Source organism: Pelodiscus sinensis, chromosome 5 (genome assembly GCF_049634645.1).
Source record: "Pelodiscus sinensis isolate JC-2024 chromosome 5, ASM4963464v1, whole genome shotgun sequence".
In the NCBI taxonomy this organism is placed as follows: domain Eukaryota; kingdom Metazoa; phylum Chordata; order Testudines; family Trionychidae; genus Pelodiscus; species Pelodiscus sinensis.
The window spans coordinates 6,509,482-6,535,494 of record NC_134715.1 but is presented as its reverse complement, the minus strand read 5'-3'; the positions used below and the strand labels follow the sequence as shown (position 1 = coordinate 6,535,494).

The 26,013-nt window shown below is 39.9% G+C and overlaps 1 protein-coding gene across 3 annotated transcripts in view; it reads right to left on the bottom strand.

The window, feature by feature from the left end:
- COX18 (cytochrome c oxidase assembly factor COX18) overlaps positions 1-26,013 on the bottom strand; it is a 78,451-nt gene that overhangs the window by 45,897 nt on the left and 6,541 nt on the right. The window contains exons 4-6 of one of the 3 annotated variants that reach the window (XM_075929398.1): positions 24,762-24,883; positions 22,043-22,150; positions 18,161-19,723 (exon numbers count right to left, since the gene is read on the bottom strand). In XM_075929398.1, the coding sequence (XP_075785513.1) occupies positions 19,550-19,723; positions 22,043-22,150; positions 24,762-24,883 (404 nt within the window). In that variant the 3' untranslated portion in view covers positions 18,161-19,549. Of the gene's footprint in view, positions 1-18,160; positions 19,724-19,766; positions 21,076-22,042; positions 22,151-24,761; positions 24,884-26,013 lie in introns of those variants that run through there. The other 2 variants (XM_075929395.1, XM_075929399.1) reach the window with 2 other exon arrangements.

Here is a 26,013-nt window from a genome sequence, read left to right as displayed (position 1 = left end):
AAGAAGAGCTTCCTTTTATTTGTTTTAAACCTGCTGCCCATTAATTCCATTTGATGGCCCCTAGTTCTTATATTATGAGAACAAGTAACTAACTTTTCCTTATTCACTGTCTCCACACCACTCATGATTTTATAGACCTCTATCATAGCTCCCTTTAGTCTCCTCTTTTCCAAGCTGAAAAGTCCTAGTCTCTTTAATCTCTACTCATATGGGACCCATTCCAAACCCCACCACAGAGCCTAAGGGGGTTCACAAAATCCACTAACTCCAAAACCCCAGAAAAGGAAATCTGGCCTATGGGAAGCCTCGAACCTCAGTCCTCTCTCTCCCTTCCCCTTGTCCCGTGGGGCTGGAGCACCAGAAGAGTGAGGTGTCTTAATCTGTTTAATAATTTAAATTAACCCACTATCCCTAGCTGCAGTACTAGCAAAATGCCATGGGTGTAATTATGTAATTAATGGTGAGTTTCCATTAGCAACTGGTGGGCCGCGGAAAGATTTCCATTGAGTCAGGTGGTCCATGGGTCAAAAAGTTTGAGAACCAGTGGCCTAATACCTTGAAAGCTGCCCTCATTTCCTGCCAATTATTTTAGAAAGGAGAGCACATCCTGAGCACCTTAAATTGTGTGCACAATGTAAATATGCAATTGTGTTCCTTCAGCCACACACTTCACCCTAACAAATCTGCAGCTCATCCAGACAATGCCTTACAAAAAGCTAACGTTTCAATAGTATCACTTTGGAGTGCATTTATTTGCCAGCATGGTATGTGCAGGCTGAGAAAGCTATGCACCAAACACAAATCCAGCTTTAGGTATAACTGCAGGAAGAAAAAGTACTCTTATTTACAGTAACTCAGTAGGTATTCATTAATCTTGCTCTGAGGCAAGGGGGTTTCAGATATCACAGTGATGACCACAATTTTAATAGATACTGAAGCCCTAGTTAGATTACTTAGCCACTCTCTGTTATTTTAATGCCCAATGATTTAATATCCCTGGTGGATACTATTAGCAAATCTGTTTAAAAAAATGTCAGGCTCATGATCCTAGCAAAACAATGCCATATCTTACTTTCTTTCCAAGCCCAGCTCATTGGAGTCAGAAAGAGTTTAGCATACAAATCAACAGCAAAAAGGGCCTTTTTGTTTAAACTTACAACTCTAAAGCTGTTTCAGTCCATCTTTAGTGGGACAGAGACAGACAGAACAGATTCGGAGTCTGAAAATTCTCTAGGTGTACCTTCTAGCTCAAAGATGAAGCAGATGGTAGACTTGGAGCAAAGGTGGGTCCATCCCCAGTTGAAGAACAACAGAAAAGCTGCAGGTATATGAGTCAGCATATGCAGCCGGTGAGTAGAGGAATGATATAGAAACTTGAACCATCTCCGTGTGACTCTGAGGTGGAGTCTAGCATGCTGAATTATTTATGTGCAAGCTGCCAAGTGTCCTAGAAGTTTCACACAGTTCTTAGAATTATTTTCACAGGTCAAGTATTGCTTTAACATTCTCTGTCAGAAACCTAAAGTTAAAAACAAATTAAAAAAGACAAGCCCAATTTCTGATCTGTTTCAGCACCAAGTCTGTGAACCTGCCACATAAACTGGATACAGTTATATAGCTCATAATGGCACTAGTAGTATTTATTCATATGAGTAGCCTCATTTAACAAAATAGAATTACTCATGTAAATAAGGATTGCAGAATCCAACTTTTCAACTCCACAGCTACTGATCATCCTTCAAACAGCTGATGCCTCAAAACATTTATTTGGTTGTTTTGTTGTTGTTTAAATATCAAAAAAGGGATATTTGGCTACACCCTACATAAAGGTTACCTGGGCCTGGGATCATTCATCAGCTGCTCTTACCTAAGAGCACTGTTCTTTGCTCATTCTCAAAGCCACACACAAGGCCAAGCTTTTCAAAAATGAGTTGTTTTGGGTACCTATTTTGACACACTTTAAAGCAACAATATTTTTTAGTGTCCTCATGCTTAGGTCTCTTTGAAAATCAGGTCCCTTCACTGGAGTATCAATATGGGTTTCCAAAAAATGGAGACACCCAAAATCATTAATCCCACCTGAAGATTTTGGCCAAATATTGCCTTCCAGTGTTATTGTGTATACATATACACCTTGTTTTTAATTGTTTTGCCCCTCTTGAAATTAGTCTTCCTAATTTTGCTTAGGGTTACCAGGTCCCCTCAAACTAAATTACCCCACTGGCACAGTAGTATGATACAACATCTGTCCACATTGAACAACCCAACCTTTGTTTTTCTCATAGCAGTAGTATAACAAGGGTATGCACAATTGGATCTTCAAAACAAGGAAAGACATTGTAGTGCAAGAACAGACAAGCTGTTAGTTCACTTTTCAGCTGGAGCCAGGTGATGACAACAGCACAAGAATAACCTTTCCGTAGGTAAATCTGGATAAAAACAGCACGGAAGTCCCACACAGATGAAAAGATGATGATCAATATGACATGTAACTTCATCTTAAGTAGAGTGGGACTCAGGAAGCCATTTGCAGCATACAACAGCAACTTTACTAAACTTTTGAACTGGTGAATAATGCTATATAACACATCCCAGGATATGGCATTCTTCATATTAACCAGCTGTTCACATATACACTTATATACTGATACGTCTTTATATAACACTTTCATAACACATTTCTTATGTGTAATTACATTCTCTGACTTAAGTCTATTGAGTATATAGGTTCTTACACAGCTGCCATTGTTGTAATATCCGAACTAGTACCATTCCTGAGCCACCTAAACAATGCACAGCTGCATCAAGACAGAAGCAGACAGTGAGGGACTCCAAGAAGATCTCACCAAACTGAGTGACTGGGCAACAAAGTGGCAAATGAAATTTAATGTGGATAAGTGTAAAGTAATGCACATCGGGAAAAACAACCCCAACTATATGTACAGTATGATGGGGGGCTAATTTGGCTATGACAAATCAGGAAAGAGATCTTGAAGTTATCGTGGACAGTTCTCTGAAAACTTCCACACAGTGTGCAGCGGTGGTCAAAAAGGCAAATAGGATGCGAGGAATTATTAGGAAAGGGATAGAAAATAAGACCCAGAATATCTTACTGCCCCTGTATAAAACTATGGTACGCCCACATCTTGAATACTGTGTACAGCTGTGGTCTCCTCACCTCAAAAAAGATATTTTGGCCTTGGAAAGGGTTCAGAAAAGGGCAACTAAAATGATTAGGGGTTTGGAACGGGTCCCAAAGTGACTGGGACTTTTCAGTTTAGAAAAGAGGAGACTGAGGGGGGATATGATAGAGGTATATAAAATCATGAGTGGTGTGGAAAGGGTCGATAAAGAAAAGTTATTTATTAGTTCCCTAAATAGAAAAACTAGAGGACACCAAATGAAATTAATGGGTAGCAGGTTTAAAACTAATAAAAGAAAGCTCTTCTTCACACAGCGTGTAGTCAACCTGTGGAACTCCTTGCCAGAGGAGGCTGTGAAGGCTAGGACTATAACAGAGTTTAAAGAGAAGCTAGATAATTTCATGGAGGTTAGGTCCATAAAAGGCTATTAGCCAGGGGATAGAAATGGTGTCCCTGGCCTCTGTTTGTCAGAGGCTGGAGAGGGAAGGCAGGAGACAAATCGCTTGATCATTGTCTTTGGTCCACACTCTCTGGGGCATCTGGTGCTGGCCACTGTCGGCAGACAGGATACTGGGCTAGATGGACCTTTGGTCTGACCCAGTACGGCCGTTCTTATGTTCTTATGAGTAAATAAATGACCTACAGCACATAAGACATATCTTCTGTTTTTGTTTCAGGTGCTCTGGTCAGCTCTAAGACTGCAGAGGGGAGCAAAAGGTGGAGGGCAGGAATCAAATCAATCCACACCCCCAGCAACTTGACAGGTGGTACCTCCATGACATTTTGGAGCTGTCCAAAGCATCTTTCAAATGGATAATTTTGTGTCATAGCAAGCACTACAAGTAAATTTTGTGTCATAGCAAGCAGTACAAGTACCAAACACATTGCCTTTTCTAAAGGCTGTTCTTGGAAGCTCCTTTTAAAAACAGTATTAGCTGGAATAGTTTCCAGATTAACTACAAAGCTACAACTATAGGAAACTCTCCCCCCACACCCATCTCCAACACACATTTTTAACACCATAATTGTTTACTTTAAGATCCCCCCGGCCAGATGATAGACCATCTGTGCAGAAGATTTTGTGAAGAATTTCTTTGAATATAAAAGTTTCAAATCCATCTGGATTTATAAAGACACAAACATAAGAAATTGATCAGAGACACTTAAAATATATTACCTAATGATAATATAGGTATTAATCCAAACATAAAGGGAGGAGAAATCCTGGTAGCAATTGGGAAAGGCCTTTTGGCTTGCAAAGCACACATATAGTACTTGCTAGGCTGTATGCACAGAAAAAGGCCGAACTTCTCAGGAGTTTATAGTTGTATACCAGGGCTAGGTAATTCCTAACCCTATTTAAAGAGCTTCTTGAGGGGCTAGTCCTGGCATTAACTGTTCTGAAGTATGGCAGGGTGGCTGGCATGTTCAGCTGTATTTTCCAGGATGTACAACTATTTCATAATGGAGCTATGAACGCAAGAGCTGGCCTAAAAGATTGGGGCATGCTTGAATGTACAGAGTATTCTTTGGATTAGGGCTGTCAATCGATGTGCGTTAACGTCTGTAATTAACACAGGGAAGGATTAACGCATTAATTTTTTTAATGTGTTAATCGCAGGTGTTAATGCTATGCTGCCCCTCAGAAAGCGCTGGTTCAGCGCTTCAAAGGGGCAGTGCACATGGAGCCAGCAATCAGCTGGGCACTCCATTAAAACCTTTCAGAAATATTTTAAAATATGACTAACAGGTTTTTAATGGGTAACCACTGATGTTCAGGTCATTGTAACTATAAACACTCAGCCACTGCTGGTTAAAATTCTCAAGTCCAAAAGGCCATTTAAAATCATGGATGAGTAAAACGAAATGAAGTCAAAGCTCCTCATAGAACTTTCTATGGGTTAGCTCAGAAAGTGGTTTTCTAGAGAACCTAACACAAGATGAGAGTTCCTCATTACACCCAGAAGTTCAAGTGCTACTTACTATTTGTGTTAGAGATCCTTGCTGAGATCAAGATTCAATTGAGCCAGGCATTATATGGACACACCATAGAAAACACACTCTGAAGAGTGTCAGTAGACAACACAAAATATGAGGGAAAACAGAGGTGAAGTAACTTGCATAAGGCCACACCACAGGTCAGTGCTAGAGCCAGAACTAGAATCCCAGTGTCTTGGATCCCACTCTATTGCCTCAGCCACTGGACCACATGGTCTCTCTAACTATATGACCCCCAAAAGAATCTTTTCCAATGAGAGGTACATTCTCAGCATAGGTTGACCTGAGTAGCTTTCAGTAACCCCCTCAGCTGATGTATACTGGCATGGTGGGATCTGAAGGAAGTCCTGAGCAGCTCTCCTTAGCCCAATCAAATTCTGTGATGTGAAGCCATGAGGGGAGAGTGAACTATAAGCAGTCCCAGAAAAGAAAAATCATATTTAGTGCAGAAAGCATTTCTAAGAGGAAAGCACTATGCTGCCACCAACACTGCATAGTGTGCCAAAAAAGTGTCTTTAGCTTACCTTATTCACAACCGTCATGATTGAAAAAACATCTTACCTCTTCACCACAGAGTTCTTTTGATAACAATATTAATAAAAGATTACAAAATCCCACCCCTCCAATAAAATTTGGAAAATGGTCCATCAGCTCTGTCCATTAGTGTAGTAGTAATTTTTGTGTTGAATGCAAGGAAGTCAGGGGCTCAGTTCCCACTGGAAATCTCAGTGCCCAATAACCAGGGTTGCTAGTTTCTAGTGGAATTATGCCCACCTAATCTTCCCCCTCCTCCCCATGAGTGCAACTGTCACAATTTTCATCCATGCTGTTATTCTCAGCAGATCCAAGGAACTGAATGGGCATGGAAACTAAGCTCTATTGTCTCCCCTCCTCCTGAGAAGAGGGAGGCATACCAAGAGACCTGTATGGAGACACTCTTATTCTGGCTGCCTGTGCTGAGAGCACTTCACTTCCCAGAACTGTTACTCTAGCAGCTTTCACCAATGCTAGAGAAGAATACCCAAATAAATGTACAACAATCATTACAACAAATCTCAAACTCCTAGCTTTGATAAGCTGTTCTCTCTCAGAACATCCATCACCTTATACTGAACTATAGACTTGCCTAACAATCTTCTTCCCATTAAGATGTTTGTGGCACCCATCAACATACTAAATTACTTCTCAATCTATCGGCATCTACATTTACTACATTTGATTTTTGATCTCATAAATCCAAAAATCAAACACATTATACTATAGTAGGATCTCAGCCACACTTCAGCTACATCTACACTACGAGTTTTTTCGGCAAAAAATATACTAATGAGGAACTCTGCCAAGCCGTTTTTGTGCTGGGATCTTTGGAAGCTAGAGAGACAACACCAACACTTGCTGTGAGTTAGCTGTGTTTCATTTTAGAAACACACTGTACTAAACTGTCCCCAAAATTTACTCCTCTACCCTTCAGTAAGAAAAGAATTGCAGACATTCTCTCAGGCAACTTTTATGTGGAGCAAATGCCCCATTGATTTGTTCCCATCTGTGCTTTTTAGAGAATACAGCCTTGTGATCTTTCAAGTTTTTAAAAAACAAAGTAATAAATGCAACTCCAGAGGACAGCTGCTGCTCAGCATTCTGCTGAGCTTTGAGGGAACTAAAAACTTTTTATTTATTATTAGAATTAACTGAGATCAGTTAAATATAGTGAGTACAACAGCTTCAGTAAAAAACCCACAACAAATCTAGAGTTATTCTCCTCCCCGTTTGCATGTTCCTGCAAAGACAGAACGCTTTGCAAAGACAACTGCAGAATCAGAAGGAGTTGATAATTTCCATTTGGAATCTCTAGCACGCAGAGATAGACCAGCTATTAAGTTTTCCCATTCTTGTAAACATCAGCAGTGTTAAACTTTGGGGGGAGGGTACTTCAAAGGGATACAGCAACAAAGTGGAAAGGCAGTTTACACTGCAAAAAGAGAAAGATGATTAAGTTCGGAAACTGTATCAAGATGAAAGACAAAAAAGGAAAAAAATATTTTTGATCTTGAAGTGTGCCTGACACATCTCAGGACGATGACAGTCTGGTGTCTGCTCCACATAACAATGGCACGATTGCCCTCTTGTGTACAAGAGGGCACTCATACAAAAGTGTGAAGCAGATTATTTGTTCTGGCTTGAAATGCCTGGAAAACTTTGAGAAGGAGCTGTTTCAAGAAATCCATCCCAGCAATGTACTGTATCTTAGCTGTGAGTTAAGAATATAGGTTGATGACCAAAGCACCATGAAAAAAAATCAGGGAGACACAGCCTAGATGGACTGATAACACATTTCAAATTCACTTCACTGCTGCCAGCTCAGCCCTCCTATGCCTTGTAAATGGTGTTATATTATACTGATGTTTGTATCTTGGATGTGATGCTAATAATCTCATTTTCCATGTGATAGTACAAGCCAATAAGCAGAAGAAAACTGAAAATGAGTTTCATTTAGAGTTTCCTGAACACAGGAATTTATCATCATATTGATAAGAAGAAATTCTCTCTTGTAAGATACATTTTTGGTAATTTACATCTGACCATCATTCTGAATACATGATATGCACATATTGGCAGACAAGAGAGAATAATAAAAACAAAATGCTTCAGATCATGTTGCTAAGAGTCCTAGAAACCTATTTTCATCAAATGTAATATCATTATAGCCTAAGGGATAGGGCACTGGCTTGGGAATCAGGAGACCTGGGCTTTATTGCCAGTTCTGCCACTGATCCATCTGACCTTCAACAAGTCACTTCTATTATTAGTGCTTCTGTTCTTCCAACCACTCTGTCCCTAAGGGTACGTCTAGACTACAGGCTTTTGTCGACAGAAGTTTTGTCGACAGTATCTGTCAACAAAACTTCTGTCGACAAAGAGCATCTAGACTACATTCAGTTCTGTCGACAAAGCAAGCTGCTTTGTCGACAAAACCCTGTAGTCTAGACACAACCCTACATGCAATAACACCTTCTGTCAACAGAACTCTGTCGACAAAAGGTGTTATGCCTCATAAAATGAGGTTTACCAGCGTCGACAAAACTGCTGAGTTCTGCTCTGAGGCAGCGGTAGTGTAGACGCAGGTATAGTTTTGTCGACAAAAGTCCACTTTTGTCGACAAAACTCTGTAGTCTAGACACACCCTCAGTTTAGACTGAAAGTAATTACAATTGGGATTATCTCTTATTATGTCTATGTATAAAGCCAAGCACTATGGATCCCAATAGGTACTACTGTAATACAATATATAATATTTATTGTATATACCATGTAGTTCATTTTTAATGGAGGTGAACCAGTATGTTCAGTTACAAATATATCCTGGCCAATGTACAGAGCCACATGTACATCCATGGTATCCATGATACCAAACTGTTTAGGATAGTCAAGACAGAAGCAGACTGTGAGGGACTCCAAAAAGATCTCACCAAACTGAGTGATTGGGCAACAAAATGGCAAATTAAATTTAATGTGGGTAAGTGTAAAGTAATGCACATTGGGAAAAATAATCCCAACTATACGTACAGTATGATGGGGGCTAATTTGGCTATGACAAATCAGGAAAGAGATATTGAAGTCATTGTGGATAGTTCTCTGAAAACTTCCACACAGTGTGCAACTAAAATGATTAGGGGTTTAGAACGGGTCTCATATGAAGAAAGGTTAAAACGACTGGGACTTTTTAGTTTAGAAAAGAGGAGACTGAGAGGGGATATAATAGAGGTATGTAAAATCATGAGTGGTGTGGAGAAAGTGAATAAGGAAAAGTTATTTATTAGTTCCCATGATAGAAGAATTAGAGGACACCAAATTAAGTTAATGGGTAGCAGGTTTAAAACTAATAAAAGAAAGTTCTTCTTCACACAGCCTGTAGTCAACCTGTGGAACTCCTTGCCAGAGGAGGCTGTGAAGGCTAGGACTATAACAGAGTTTAAAGAGAAGTTAGATAATTTCATGGAGGTTAGGCCCATAAAAGGTCTGACAGAGAGTCTTTGTGATCTTAGCTATGATCTTATTAAGAGGCAAAACCACTCTGGTAGGGGTATTAGGCTGAAGAATGTCAACTATCGGGTCAGAGACCTCCAACACCCACTATGCCTGCACCCCCAGGCTCTGTGCCAGTCGGCAAAGGAGGTCCTGGTGTAACCTGGAGTCCACAGAAGGCATCGCCAGGAGACCCCCCCACCCCCCCACCCCCCCACCCTAGGCCTCGTCTGGGGATGAGGACCAACATAGTCCAGGTCACAGGCCATCAGGAGTGGAAAGAAGGAACTTAGGGGGTGAAGGGCCAGCAGGGGTATATATTAGCCAATACAGCAACACAATTCTAGGGGGCTCCCCTGCTGGCCCAGCGGGTACTGCTAAGGGAAAAACTTTTTTCGACATGTGCATGCAGCACACACACACCTACATGGAATAGACATGAGCAGTCACTCAAAAGAGAACTCGTATCCTATAGCACACTGTTACAACCTACCCTTGACAAATCATCACCACTATCCATGTCACAAAACCATACATCAGCTTCACACACAGCTGTGTGGCTAATTCAGAGAGGCAAGTTTCCTGCTGTACCATCTGAATTGCCTTGCCTACACATCACAGAATTTAACTCACTCTAACTTGAGACAGACCAATGTGTCAAGTCAACAAGATCTGATGAGAGCCCAAACTTTTCAATTAATTGAAAAACATTTAATCATTCACTACATTTTGGTGCTGAACAGCATATGGTACTAAAATACAGTACAAAGAAAGATGTTCTTGGGGGTTTTGCAGCTAGGCAATAAAAAAGCAAGTACTAGAGAAGTACTAAGAAAGCTTGATTTTATGAGATTTCCAGTACAGTGGGGTCTGCATCATGAAGAACTTGCAGCAGATACAGCCAACATTTTTCCCATCTGAAAGGAGTATTTTGGGGGAAGGGAGAAATGGCTTTTCAAATGATATACATCAGGAGCTGCAGAGATGTGCTTGCAGTTGGCTGCTTCTGGGAGCAGCATGGGGTCATGGCATGCAGGCAGCCTGAGCCCTGCTGCGCTGCCTGTGGTAAGCACTGGGGATGTTAGATAGTGTCTAACCGAATAGTCGTGTAACCACATCAAATTTTAGCAGTTACACAACTATTTGATAGTCCCTGGGGGGGGGGGTCTGGAAGCCAGTACGCTCCAGTCTCTCTACCGAGCCGCCCTCAGCCACCCTGTGCTGCTGCCTCTTTATCAGAAGCAACAACGCAGGGTGGCAGATGAGAGCTGGTGCACGAGGGGAGCCAATTTAAAAACCAGCTCCCCATGCAGACTGGTTCCCGCCTTGTGCCCCACTCTGCTGCCTCTGTATCAGAGGCAGTGGCGCAGGGCAGCAGCCCCTGTCCATGGGGTGCCCATGGGATGCGGAGCAGCCTCAGTCCATGGTGCGCTTGGACCCCCCCCGTGGACAGGGGATGCTGCCAAGGACAGAGCGGCAGCAGCGTAGAGGAAGGGGGGCGGGCAGGTCCGCGGAGCTGGCTTCCTACTGGCACAGGTTCCCGCCTCATCCAACTTACTGCTCTGATATCGAGGTAGCAAGCCGGGTGGAGATGCGCGTGGTCAACGGGATTAACCAATAAAGCCTAGGTTTATGGATTGTGTAGTAGTCTACATATGGACATCCCTAATAAGAAACTCTGCAGGAATGTGCACCTTGCACCCTCCTCCTGCATCCCTGCCCCAGCTTTGCCAGCACCCACTCCTGCAACCCCAACACTCTGCCCCAGCCCAGAGTCCCCTCATGTACTCAAACTCCCTTCCAGGGCTTGCACCTCTCACCCCCTCCTGCACCCAAACCCCTTGGCCCAGGCTCAGAGCCCACACCCCCTTACCAAACTCCAACCCACTGTCCCAGCCCAGCAAAAGTGACTGCCCTTAAATTTAAAGTTATTTTGAATGTAAGAAAGTTGGAGACCACTGCTCTAGACTATATCTACTATATATTTGAGAGAGTAAGTCTGTCTGCTGTTCAAGAACTCCTCCTAAACAGTAAGAGCTAAGTCCACCATATTCAGTATGCAGCTTCCTCAAATCATAACTTAAACCAAAGTGTTTAGTTGTGCCTGGAAAATGAGATGTACCTGGAAAGGAATTACTTCTCATAACACCATAACAAACCCCGAGAATTACCAGGCAGGTGAAAGAGGCTGGCTTGGGGTGCTCCCCCTCCAGGACTGCTCCAGCCCCAAGCACCCTTTGGGGGCTGAAGCTCTTCCCTCAATTCATACAGAAACATTGCTGACTGTTCCCTTTCATCAGGGAGCCAAGGGTAAGTGCACAATTTGCTGCACTCCTCACTCTGGCTGCGAAGCGCAGTGGGCAAACAAACCTGGACCTGCCCAAGTCAGGGGAACATTCACACCTCCCCCAGCTCTGCCCACAAGAGCTGCAGTGGCCAAGTACATCTTCTAGTATGTTATAAAGGTGAGATAGGTTCATTTCATTTGCAAAGGGTGCTGACTCCCCCTGCTGGCTGCCTAACCTGAACTTTTGTCTCTGAAAGTGCTATTTCCCTGATTACACAGAAATGGTAAGACATCTGATAAGAGTCCTGCATGGACCTGCATATTATTTCCCACAATCACACCTGTCAAGGCTATGCAAGTTTGACTTCAAGTCCTCTCAACCCCATCTGCAGATTTTTGATTGTTTATCAGTCTGATCACCTCAGACTCATTTGCTCCTCTGTTATATTGAAGAAGCTGAGCCTTCTATAAGTACACTGTCAGATATGTTTGTGATTTCTTTCCATCCTTTCCCTCTTCTTTAATCTCTGTATCTCACACTGGAAATGATATGCATTACCACCATTCAGCCTCTGCTAACAGCTCAAGATGTCAGGAGTAAAAGTCTGGCCAGGACTGGCTATAGAAGAAGGGCAGTGTACTATGGTGGACCCTTTTAGCAAGTCACTGGCACATGATTTCTGAGACTATACAAGATCCTCAGTAATAGTTGGGTGTCAGTCATCTTCTGCTGTAGATTCAAGTACAGCCTGTGCTCCTTGCTCACTTTATACAGTATATAATTTTAGTGGTATAAATTAGATGCTCTCATATCCCGCACATTGCATATCTTATTTTGATTTTATTTCAAAATAGGATATTTCGAAATTTGGCGCATCTACATGATGCCAAATTTTGAAATAAAGCGCTATTTTGAACCATCTCTTATTCCTCGTGCAACGAGGTTTACAGGGATGGTGAAAGCGCATGTCTGTTATTTTGAAAAAACAGGCGCACTCCTTGGACATGGGGTAGCTATTTCAGGATACCTCTAGTATCCCGAAATAGCTTTGCAGTGTAGACGTACCTTGGGTCTCCCAGTGCATGCTCTAGCCACTGGCATATGTAGTCATCCTCTCTCTGGCAAAAAGCATGCCTCCTTGCTCTGGTAAATCCAACAAAAAGTTTTGGAGTACCCAGGACCAAGGAAAAGGTTTTCAAGCAAAACAACTTACTTTCACTTTCAAATTACTCCAACCCAAGGCAGAAGGGCAATTATTGAAGATGAGCATGTAAACTCACTGTTGAGTCTGAGCCAAACAGGAGATTACAGCCCCACCTATAACCGTTGGGGACAGCTAAGTTATTCAGAACATGAAAAAATACTATCTTGCCATAACAGCATGACAACCCATGCAACACCACTGTATCTACTACTGATTAAATGCTGCTCAGGTTTAATGGTAGCTACCAAAAATTCTACTGCAATTAATATGCCTGTGTAACAGTTATGGTCCTTAATTACTTTACAAAAGCACTGTTGCTGACTGGGTAAGAATTTATTTCACAACTTTGGGTAATTTCTTCAGGAACTCTCCACAGCTTGAAGGGATCATAGAAATTCTGTTAAGATGTAAAGCAACCCTCCTTTTCCTCAAACTTCACCTGACAGCATACCAACTTCCCACAGTCACTCCTGAAGAAATCAGTTTAGAGAAGATAGGAACCAAAGTGGGAGACCAAATCTCCTGATCTTGGGACTCTAGGCTCAATGGTTATACAAACAAAGAACCCGATCCAACTCCCACTAAAGTCAATGGTAGTGTTGCCATTTAAAATACTGAAACAGTATTAGGCCCAAAAAAGGAAGTGCTGGAGTTGTCAACAGCGCTATTGGGTGGCAGTGCTGAGGCAAATAGTGTTGTCTTGCCTCTCTTCCATGATGCTAAACCAGACTGATCAGAATCCAACGACTGCTCAACACAGCGAGGAAGGGAGAATCCATAACTTTGTGCCTCACCAGTACAGATTGTTTTCGAAAAGTTGGGATGGGTTGCATTCCTCCTATGTAACTGAAGTTACAGAAACTCCTGACAAACATTAAGCAGATGTAGTAAATTTAAGGAGAAAATAGAATATATGCTGAACAAGTGAGCCTGCTCCAAATACAGCATATGAAAATAAGGATTCCTGCACATTTGAAAATGACAATTGTAGACAGCCCTCCTTAATTACAGTTTGGGGTGACATTTCAGATGAATGTCAAGATGAATCTTCATATACAAATATTAGTTTTCAGTGCATTTGTATTTGTTAAATAATTAACAGCTGTATAAGCTCTACTTAATACTTTTAGCATGTATGAAACTAATGCAATTTTACAAATATACACCTATGTTTTTCCTCCACATTGTGTATATGGAGCTTTCTCTACAAGAACTACGAATTTCTGTGGGCTAGCTTTGATCACTTTTAACACTGGCAACACCAAATGAACCACTGACCAACTGTGTGGTATCAGTTTAAGAAAAGGGAAAATTGTGGATCCACTTATAATCACAATTGCTTGCAAATCATCTCCACAATTGATTTCTGTTAGTGTGTCTTGATCTCAATAGCATAAAAACAAAAGCTACTCCTGTCCTCTGCAAACTGCCCTTTAAATTAATAATACACGTGCTTTACCCAGTTGTTCAGGAATCTACATATCTGTCTTTACATAACTGCCAAGATGGAGGACAGTCTCTTTCCAGAATCCTTCCATCTCGACATTGATCCATGTTAACCAGAGCTGATCCTGCTGACGCTAGAGAAGGTGGAGTTTCTTTCCTACCTTGAAGCTTTCACTTATCAGTTGAATGTGTTGTATCTTTCTTGCCTCCTGTGGATCTAAGGAAGGACAGTTCTAATCTTCTTGAAAGGCTAGTTTGCTTTAATGATGCGGACAGAGAAGTGGGTGATGGATGCTTATTGCCTCCAAATTTCCCTGCCATGGAAGTCTGCTAACACTTTGCATTTGATGCAGTTCTTAAAAGATCTCCTGATACAGTATTACTTGTTCCACTGAATGGGTAAAAAGTGGGGCTTAACTTCATGGAATCTCAATGCTATGAATAAATGTCAAATGACAGCTGGAATTGATGCATGCAGTAGAAAACCACTGCCCCACAGGAGGCATAAAATGACTGAGGGTAGAATAAAACAAATCAAGATGCCAGATGAGATAAATAAACACAGCAACTTGATGGAATTGCTGTATGTTTGCATTTCAAAGATGCCCATAGTAATGCACATCAAGGGCAGCTGAATGTAAGAGGAAGACCCAAAGAACCATTAGGATCTTAAGAGCAGGAACCACCTCTGAAAGCAGGGCTATGGAGGTTGAACGAATCTGCTCTAAAAACAGACTTTCCATAATACAGCCAACAGCATGGGTAGCATTGCTGCTGATCCTGTACGAATATAAAACTAAAACAGTATTTTAGTCCATAGGTGCCACCTACAGGCAGTACCACATTTCCTTTTCTCTTGCTCTGAATGTGATTGAATGCATTTAATATTTAGCATTCTCTTATGCTTAAATTGATTCCCAGCTTCCCCTGAAACTAGTACAAAAGAAAACCGGGTATAAGGCTTCATCTGTGAACCTTTCTGCATTTTAATAGACGATAAGCAGCAAGAAAAAAAGTCTACTACAATTATACTTTGTAGATATGTACTTTGTAGATGACACCCTGTGGCAATGAGCTTCAGTCTACTCAGATGGTATAAGAGCCTTTTATCAGTTTTGGATTCTCTGCCTTTGTTTTCTTCAAACTTAATTATGAATTTATACTTCTAGTCTTGTCATCTGACCCTTCCTTAAAAACACACTCATTTTAGGCCGAGAACTTAGCAGTACTATGAGATCAATGGTAGTATGCATGTAAACAAGAATTTGAATGTTTGTGGAAGGATTGCTCCAATCCTAATCAATGGAAAATCTCCCACTGACTTCAGTGGAAGAAGGAATAAGCCCTGTAAACTTGGACAAGTCACTCTATATCTTCCTTTCTTTCATTGCCTTATTTTTCTACTCAACAAAATGTAAGCAATTTATATTGTAAAGTAGATTAAGATATTTAAAGGTACAATTAAAAATTAAATTACAATTAAGATATTTAAAGGTACAAGTGCAAACACTTATCTGTTTAACTATATGATTAGTTCCATAATGCTTATAGTTAAACATGCGCATATTTGCAGGATTGGGATTTCTGACTAGTATAATAGAGGCAAGGAGCATCTTTGGTTTTCCGTACTGTACACTGTCAAACACACTGACACTAAATTAGTCAATAATATGAGAAGAATTTAGGATTTAGATCTAGAAATTAGAATATATAATCTGATGTAGTTTTTATAACTATCTATAAGAAATATTTATGTTGAGTAAGTAATTCAATGTTACAGCTTGTTTTTTTAAAACAATGTTAAATAAACCATAAACTGGCAGCAAAAGTTGCAATCTAGGTATTTAAACTATGAGTTCGGACACTACCTGAGCCACCAACTTAGTCTGCCTATAGACAAGTCACATTTTCTGTCTTACAAATGTAACTGAAAATGTAGACTATACAGGACCTTGCTAAAAACTCTACTTTTGCATCTGAGTATCCCAAACTGTAGGACTGCAGGGTTTTTTTTATTATAAAACACTGTTGTAATATGTAGTGCTCAGGATGCTCTGTATTTCTGTTGAAAGGAGCAGTTTTATTAGTTTTGACTAGATATCTGGAAAAGTAGTGTGTATTCTATAACTGTCAGGGAAGGGAAGAAGTATTTCCCACATCTTATGTTGCATGCCCAGCACAGCAGCTGTAAGTGATGGAATTGCGTCTGATGATTCAGTGCATCTCCATTCCCACTGAAAACAGAAGTGCTACAGCTAGGTTATATTTGTGGATGTACTGCAAACAGAGAAACATATGCTTTTGACACATCATTGCTTTGTTTGGCCATATAGTATATCTATCTAGTTCAAAAGACTTAAAAATACCAAAAGCTAGGATGGGTTTGAAGAGTGGACCAGTTCTGTGCTGAGTAGGGTGCTCTAGAGACCGTAAGTGCCTCCCACAAGATTATTCTTCCTCCTTTCCCTCAAACTTGTTTGCATATTTATTAGCTTTTTTCAGTTCAGTAGCTCCCTTTAAAAAAGATTATAATTGAAGCCTAACCTAGATTATAAAGGCCACAATGAAACAAATGTACTTACCTCCTCCTGTAAAGAATGTTGACGTCTACTGATAAGCACTAAAAGAGCAAGGTAATATTCCCAGACACCTTACCCAGCACTTGTAAACTTTGCTACCAAGAGCATTTGCAAAAGCATCCATTGATTTTCTTGGGTGCCCAATGAGAGTCACTGTGGCTATTTTTCCAAAGATGCTGAACTGCTACAGTGGAAGCTGAGTTCAGTGATATGCAGTAATGAGCACCTTTTTGTGAAAAACAAAAACAAAAAAGAACACCCCATGCTACCTAAGTGCCTTAAAGCTAGGCACTTGAAATTTGGAAATCTAAAAAGCAATTTGGAAAATTTAGGCTTAACCTTCACCATGCTTACCTTACATGGATGTTGTGAGTTTACTGCTATTTGTACAGTAAGGTGAGAACTCCATTAAAAAAATTACATTGTAACTAGCAAAATTCTAAGCAAATGGCAAGGATTTGATACACCTGGACACCAAGCCACCCTCATTCTCCCACTGGTGGTACCTTTTCTAAGTCATCAGTGAGAAAACAGCAGGGAAACTGCCACTGCCAATTTACTGCCTATCTTGTGAATGGAGGATTTCAGTCTGCAAGGCTGTCTAACGCTTTACATGGAAGTACTTCAACCTTAATGATAAAATAATATTTGTAAGATATTTCAATGTTTTTGGAGCTGATATGGGGATATTTTATACTCTCTACAGAGAGCACATGCTAAATGCACATTAAATGTCTATTTCGATTCTGATGTGGGGTTTGTAGGGATTAATAATGCCAAGATTAACTACTATTTACATTTTTAAACAAAATATTTAAAAAAAACTTCACTATTTACCTGCCTAATTCTGGATTAACACAGCCTACAGCTGTCTGCATCAGGAGGCTTTTAAGCTAGCTGGTGGAACAACAGCTGCACTTCTGATTTATCTGAGAAATACCTACCAGACCACTTAGGTTTCCTCTGCAATGCCTGAGTAGTATCAGATTGTTTCTCCTCTCTATATTTGCCTAGCACCCTATTTACCTGCTTCTCCTCCCCCGGGTCCACCCACTCATCTATAATCATGGAAGCATTCTTTCCCTAAAGTTTAATGGGCTAAATACAGCAATCCTCTTAAGGATTCAAAAGGGATGAATGTCCCAGTGGTGTGACAAACACAAAGATGGATTACAACAATATGCTGCTTCTTGCTCTGGTTTCAGTAGTTGTGCATTTAGGATTTAAAGCAACAATGAATTCAATGAGTCATTCCACTAATTTCAATAGCTGAATCCAGCATTTTGTCATTTTAAAAATATTTATAAACAAGTCGCTCCCTCCAAACTCTGCTCTTGGGAGCTAATCATGATCTACATAAAAGCCACAACCTGGAAAGATTAGGGCAAACAAAGAGGTCTGATACAAACATGGGGCAGGAATGAGAGGGAAAGGTAACAAGCATGGAATCCAAGAGTAGCCAATTTAAAATGCACATGGTTAAAAGAAAAATAATTTATTTTTAGGAGAAGGCTGTAAATCTTCAATGGAAAGGGAGTTTAACTCAGAGAGTCCACCAGAATAAAAACACTACTGCCTGCTGACTTACAATGAAACAAATCAAGACAAGAACTCACAAGTGGAGTTTATGAGTGTAGACTACTGTGAGAAAGACTATGTATGGGTATGAACTTTTTTGACATGTTCAGTAAGTAGCCCCAACATCTTCTGCATCTGACATTCTGTATTTAATCCTTTATTAGAACTGGCTTCCCGTATATCCACAGCTTTTTGCATTCAGTTAAAATAATTATTTCATTTCATTTTATGTAATGGTAATTACTTCCTTCACTTGAAAAATATTGTTTTATAAGTCATGCACAAAATAGGACAAATATCATTATCCTACAGGGAAACTAATATATGGAGCTGTGAAGGGACTTACACAAGGTCAACATGAGAGGCAAGAACACAACCCAGGTAACCTGAGTCAAAGTTCTGTACCTTTTCCCCTGAGTAACTGCAGCAAACCTTCCCTCGTGCTGTAGAAATCCAGATTCCCATCTTGTTTCAGATTAGTTTGCTGACACTGCAAATAATTAGACAATTAATCCAGCTTGGTTGTTTCACAAGAACATCATCTCAGTTGTCAATAGAAGTATTCCAGGGACCAGACTGTTACATGTGGTCAATTATTGAATCTGAACCTGAACAAGTGACTTGAGAGGGTAGATCTATCAACCAACCCAGTGACCCATCCAGTCTTCAAAACAGCTGTATGTTGTTGTTCACTAGTCTGTAGTTAAGATATAACTCAGTGTAAATAGCAGAGCTACATCAGCAACATTTTAACACTTATCTTCATCCTGTGTTGCCAATAAAAGAAAGCTGCTGCTATTAATTGAAATCTCAACTCACAAAAAACACCAAACTAAAACCCCCTCACCACCAATTTTGCACTGTGCCAAGAAGTTAGTACGATTACCTACACCTCTTCTTGATGTCAAACAGCCACTATTTTATTAGGAGAAACACAATTCCATTGGCAGCCTTTCAGCATTCTGTTTCAAGGAGGCTCCTAGGGCTTGTTTACACTATCGCTTAAATCGATGTAACTTACGTCGCTCAGTAGGGTGAAAAAGCCACACAAGTGACTAAATTACATCAACTTCAAGCAGCATCCATATCATGCTATGTTGGTGGAAGATGCTCTCTCGTTGGCATTGTGTCTTCACCAGATGCACTACAGCAATGAAGTTGCATCAGTGCAGATGTAGCGTGGTAGCACAGACTTGCCACTATATTAAATAGTTACATTTCAATACAATATGACTTTTCAAGCACTAAAGTTGCCTGTACAGGGTAGTTCTTCCACTAGTGCAAGTGTAATCACTTTTTAAAAAAGTACTTAGTATAAAAGGCAGACACTATATCCCTATAAGGAGTGTCCGAGTCAGACTTGGTCCTTGGTATGTGGCACAGTCGACGAAAGGTTGGAGAGCGCAGTAGCAGGTTTTGTGAGAGTCCCATGAAGCTGGAGCATAACCAGTATAAAGCCATGGACTGCAGGGAAGACATGAACACAGCATTCAGCAACCCACAGGCAATAACACCACTGCAATTCCAGTAGATTTTCACAAACTACAATAACTGATAATTTCTTACTAAGAAACTCAACTCTCCTCTGTATTCACCCCTAGATAAGCAGCTAAGATTAAGCAACATTTCCATTACAAACCTCATTTTTCAGTTTATTAACTCTACTGTAAAACTATGACAAAATTTTAGGACCCAATGTTTTACATTCATTTTTACACTTCTTTCCTCTTTTAATCAAAATAAGCTTGAAAAAACAAACTGTGTACAGACATCTCATAACCATTTCAAATGCACAACTGAACATGCAATTCATCAAGTAAAAATCTACTCAACCACTTTCAAGATTCTTTCATGGAAAATTCTGTAATTCTAAATTATAGGTTGTTCATATCTTACAGAAAAACTTTTTCTGCAATGTCCTCTATCTCTTATTATATAAGCAAGGTTAGCCTTTCAATTCACAAGTCCAACCCAAAAACAGACCAATTCCAGACATTTTCTAATACTCAACTTAAAAATAATGTTAGCAATAATGAGTTTTTGGGCTTGCTCTTTTTAATATGTGGCAAAATTACCAGAAAACAACTACTTTTAATTAAAGAAAACAACATATGGAGCATATACCATAATATGAGCACCATGTAAAAAACTCATTCATTTTAGTAAAAGTTTGCACAGTAACATTTAGATCAACCTACTGTCCACAGGCTGTTTAATAGAATAGTTTTTGTTGGATTCAAACAATGTCTTTAGAAAAACACACCAAATATTAAAATACCCATTCCACTAAGATTGATCTTGTTTCTTATTTTCTTTATCAACCTCTGTTCTTCAGTGACGCCATTCTTAATAACCATTTTGTGTTCTCCTTCTATGCAATCAACAACCCTCAGTTCCAGTGTTATTTCCAAAAGGTCAAAAAAACACTAGCCACATCACATTTGTTTCAGAGCAGTAGCAACGTTAATCAGTAACTATAAAAACAATGAGGAGTCCTATTGCGCCTTAGAGATTTATCAGATTTATTAGGTTATGAGCTTTCATGGGTAAAACCCACTTCATCAGATGAGTAAGAGTGGAAATTATAGAATCCGAGGTATATATACCAGCAAAAGAAGTTACCTGTAAATTGCAGAACCAGTGTTAATGAGGCTAATAAGGTCAGGGTGGATGTCTACTTTGCAGCATTTGATGTGGAGATGCAAGTATCGAAAGAGGGAAAATTGCCTTTGTAGCATTAACCAGTTAAGATCATTATTCAAGTCTAAGTGGACAATGTTGAATTTGTAAATGAACTCCAGTTCTGCTGTCTCCCTCTGTAATTGGGTAAGAAAGCTCTTTTGTAGAAGAATGGCTACTTGTAAATCCATTAATGAATGTTACAAAGACACACTCAAGGCCTCCCTGAGGTCGTTCGGAATTGATACAACCACCTGGGAATCGCTGGCACACAACCGCCCTACCTGGCACAGTCTCATCCACAAGGGATGCCAAGCTCTCGAAACAAGGCGCATCTCTGAAGCACAACACAATTGTGTGCTGCGCAAGTCCAAAGCTACCAGCACAACGACTGCAATGCCTACACGTCTGCCCGACATGTTCCAGGACATTTGGTGCCCGAATTGGCCTGATAAGTCATCTTCGGACACACTGTATCCAGTCTCAAAGCACTTAGTGGTGTTGAGGTCTTCGTCGACCACGATCGACGAATAACTAAGAATGAATGTCCAGTGAGGTTAAAATGTTCCCCTACAGGTCTGAGTGTGTTACTATTCCTGATGTCTGATTTGTGTCCATTTACCCTTTAGCAGAGACTGTCTGGTTTCGCCAATATACATGGCAAAGGGGTGTTTAACATTTGAAAATCAATTCCTTCCCTGGGTCTCCCAGCCTGTTTTTTCTATTTCTGTCTTATAGACTGTCAGATCATTGGAGTAGGTTACTTGTTATTGCATCTTATATAGTATAACATGTGTTGTGCTTGTAACAATCCACATAATTTAAGTAGACCCTAAAGGCTGCATCTAAAATAATGTAAGTGCAAAAAGAACCTTTCCCATATGAGTACTAAATGGTGACCTTTATAGTTTACAAATCCTGCACACATTACACTTTGAGTGAAATAGTCACTATTAAAATAGTATGAAGTATAATATTGACTATGGTTCACAATAGAAATCATGCACTTGAGCTGCACTTTTAGCATAATGAATGCAGTCTTGCCAACCCAGGTACAGATGAATGCAATCTCATATGATACACATGACTATGTTGTGTACTTACTGAAGGTACAGTTGCAGCAATAGGAATCATCAGTAATGACAGTCCTCGAATGAAATTGGTAACATACTTCTGGAACCTAGACAGTTCAAGTTTTCGCAAAGCAAAGATCTAAAGAGGCAAAAACATAACAATGAACATATCAGAAAGATTTCTTTTAAATACAAAGGAAATTAAACAAGCACATTCAATGTTACAATAAGTTTGATCCAGCCAAATATTCTGTTTTACAGCAAAGTTAAGAAACTGAAAAATATTCATAAACTCTCTTCTTTAATTTGTTTGGTTCCTCACAGTTAATAATCAATCTTTTTCTGGCTGGTTTTACATCAACACTAAGAGTCATCAATCTAAAACATTTTAAGATAACATTACTTCACAGAACAGTTTTTGCACATTGAATAAGTCTCCAACACCTCATCCTCAAACAGTCCTCTGAGAGACGGCTACTGTGAAGAGATGGATCGTAACCCCCTAACCTGCTTAATGAATAATTGAAAGGAAGCAGAATGTGTATAGGCAAACCTTGACTTTTATTTTGCAAGACTACCGTAATCCACATGGAAAAAACAAAACAGAACAAGAATGAAATCCAGACACATGAAGGCAATGAAAACTATATGACATCATTATTTCTGCAAAGTTTTGCAAAAGAGCAAGAACGTGGAGAATCAAGATTGCTCTACATGTTTTATTTTTAATATTCATAAACATTCTCATTCATATTCCAAAAGTTTCACTATATCAACAAGAATTTACAATGAGTCCTGGTGTAAATAGTAAGCTACTTTTTTTTTCTCCTTTCAATTGTTATTTTATTTTCTGTTTCATCCCGCACCTCACACAAAGAAAGAGCACAGCTTTGGAATTATCAAGGATGCAAAAAAAAAAAAAAAAAAAAAAAAAAAAAGACCACAGACTTGTGTGTATAGTGTCCTGATATCTGTGAACTTCTGTTGTATGTGTAGGATATATTCCTGCTTATGATGTAACAAACGTATAAAAAAAAGCTTAAGCTCAAAATTAGTTAAGAAGATGGTTATGTACCTTTCATAACTGGTGTTCTTCGAGATGTGTAGTTCATGTCCATTCCAATCTGGTATCTGTGTGCACACATGCACAGTAGCTGAAAGTGTTCTCCCCTAGCAGCTAGCCGTAGGGCTGATCCCAGTGCTCCCTGGAGCAGCACTGTTATGGCACCCTGCCAACCGCCCCCCTCCTCAGTTCCTTTTTATCATAGGGGAAGGAGAGTAGGTACTAGAAAGGACATGAATAACACACCTCGAAGAACACCAGTTACGAAAGGTACGTAACCATCTTTTCTTCTTCAAGCGCTTGTTCACGGGCATTTCAATCAGGCGACTCACAAGAGGATGTCTAGGAGGTGGGGTTGGAGTTCTGCACTGATTGGAACACTGCCTTCCCAAATGCTGCATCCTCTCTAGACTGCCTCGTGATTGCATAGTGTGAAACAAAGGCATGTATTGATGACTACGTTGCTACCCTGCAGATCTCCAGGATGGGGATCTGACCAAGAAAAGCAGTAAAGAAGCCTGGGCCCTAGTAGAGTGCATTGTGGGGGGTGGTGGTGGGGTATACCTGCAAGGCCATAATATTCCCCGAACCAGGACACTATCCATGAAGAGATTCATTGAAACGATACTGGCTGGCCCTTCATCTACTACAAACAGCTGTAGTGACTTTCTAAAAGGTTTCAGTCCATCAATGTAAAAGGCCAGCAACCTATGGACACCAAGAGAATGGAGAAATTGTTCTCTAGCACTAGAGAGTTTAGGGTAAAACACTGCAGAAAGATGTCCTGACACATGGAAACTTTAGTTATGAGATAAAAGATTTATCTGCCAAAATAGCTAATCTCTTTACAACCTGTTTTTAAAGTGAAGAATGTATTTTGTCTTACAGAACATGAGTTCTCAATGTTGAGACTGCATACTTTTCAAGAGTGGAAGGAAACTCTTTCCTAATAGATAAGGGATTTTTTAAAAATAATTCATCAGAACAGAACCAGAATGTATAAATCCAGAAGTTGCATGATACATGCTCATTGGAAAATCTGTTCAAATCATTGAGTGCTGAGGTGGATAAAGGGATCTCTATAGTCCCTTCCTAATACTGATGACTTCTACAATAGGTTCCACTCTCTCAATCCCTTTGGTTTCTTAATTTAACAACAACATTTTTTTCTCAATATTTTAAACTTATTTGTATGTGGTTTGCTTTTATCAAGTTTTCAGCTCATTTAGAATCATACCTTCTTTACCCACAATCATCACTTACAGTACACTAAAGATGGACCTAAATGAGAACTCTGTCTAACACCAAAAGAAAGATGCCAATAAGGATCATATTATTCACAAACCAAAATGTAACCTTTACAAATGGCAGTGAAAAATACTATAGGCTTATTAATGTATTCTCACAGGAATCACTCTGGAAAGAAGAGTAAACTTTTCTGAGGTTAACCCACATAAAAGTAATTTTTGAAATGCCATATTAGAATTTATCAGCAACCACAACGTGCAGGATCTGTACAACCTCAACTTTGAAACAATTACATATTTTTTCCTTTCTAAACCATGAATTAAGGTAATCAGAAGCTGTCATGGTATTTTCACACTTTGTAAAGTAATTGTGAATCAGTTCTAGCTTTAAAAAAAGAATTATAATTTTTACAATGGTCCAACATTCACAACCAACATACCTCCACTAATAGCAAATTGAGGAGCCCAAGTGAGATTGGCAAAATCCATGTAGTATCTGGTAAAGTAAGGTCTGTAAACCACAGGGTTCCGCCTGTTGACAGCTGTTCCTGAACTGCAAGGCCTATTTAAAATTGATACATATTTTCAGTACATCATTCTCTTCAAAGTCAGTCAAAATTACACATACTTTTTCTTTTAAATTGATTTTTCAAAAAAAACTTTTGTTATTTTGCTGTATTCCTTTTTTTTTTTTTTTTTTAACATTGTGTGTTTGTGCACACACATGTATCAACTGGAAAGCTCCTTCCCTGCCAGGCAATAGCAAAAGTCATAGTCAAGTCTTGCTCTCACTCACTATCAAACATGCATTTGGACATCTGAAAACTGTATCTATCTATAGACTGTGAAATGCCAAGACAAAATCCACTATATGATATAGAGGAGATACAGAATCAAAGAATTCCAAACAGCAGCTTTGAAAGAATGTTCTTATAATGCTTTAAATGTCTTATAATGCTCTTATAATGTTTAAAACACTGTTCTTATAATGCATCAGATGGAAATTCACTTTGCAAACACCAATTACTATAGGTTGAACCTCCGTAATCTGAGAGACTCTGGTCTGGCAAGACCACAGATATTGCTGGACCAGAGACCTCCAGAGGCAGAGTTTGCTAGCAGCTAGGAATGGAACAGACAGAGCTGCCAAAGCCTGTGGAGCAGCACAATCTATGAGGCCGGCAGGGCAACAGAAGCTGCAGAGCCAGCGGAGCTATATAGCTGGTGGGACCAGTGGAGCTGCAGGCAGCGGAGCCCAATGGCTGGGGAGAGGAGCCCAGAAGGGAGGCTGGTGTTCCTCTTCTCCCCCGACCTGGCACACTCCTTTGTCCGCGACCAATCAGGTCCAACCTGTAGTTTCTCTTTATGTATACAAGGATGTCCTTTTAAAAAAAGCATCCACAAGATTAAAAGTGAAGACAGTCTGTCCAACAAGACAAAGAAATGACTAATGAGAACTGCAGGCTGACAGGATTTGAGGCAAACAGATGATGAAAACTAACTTGTTCTGAACCTTCTGTCCCTAATGACAAATTTTTTTATAACAATAAAAAATTTCCTAATGACAGCTAAAGTGTATTGGGCTAAATGACTAGTTATTTAGCCCAATAATATTTAGAAATTTAAATAATGTCATGTGCCAGAAGAACAGGAGCATTACAATTATTTTAAAAATCTACCCACTGAAGTCTA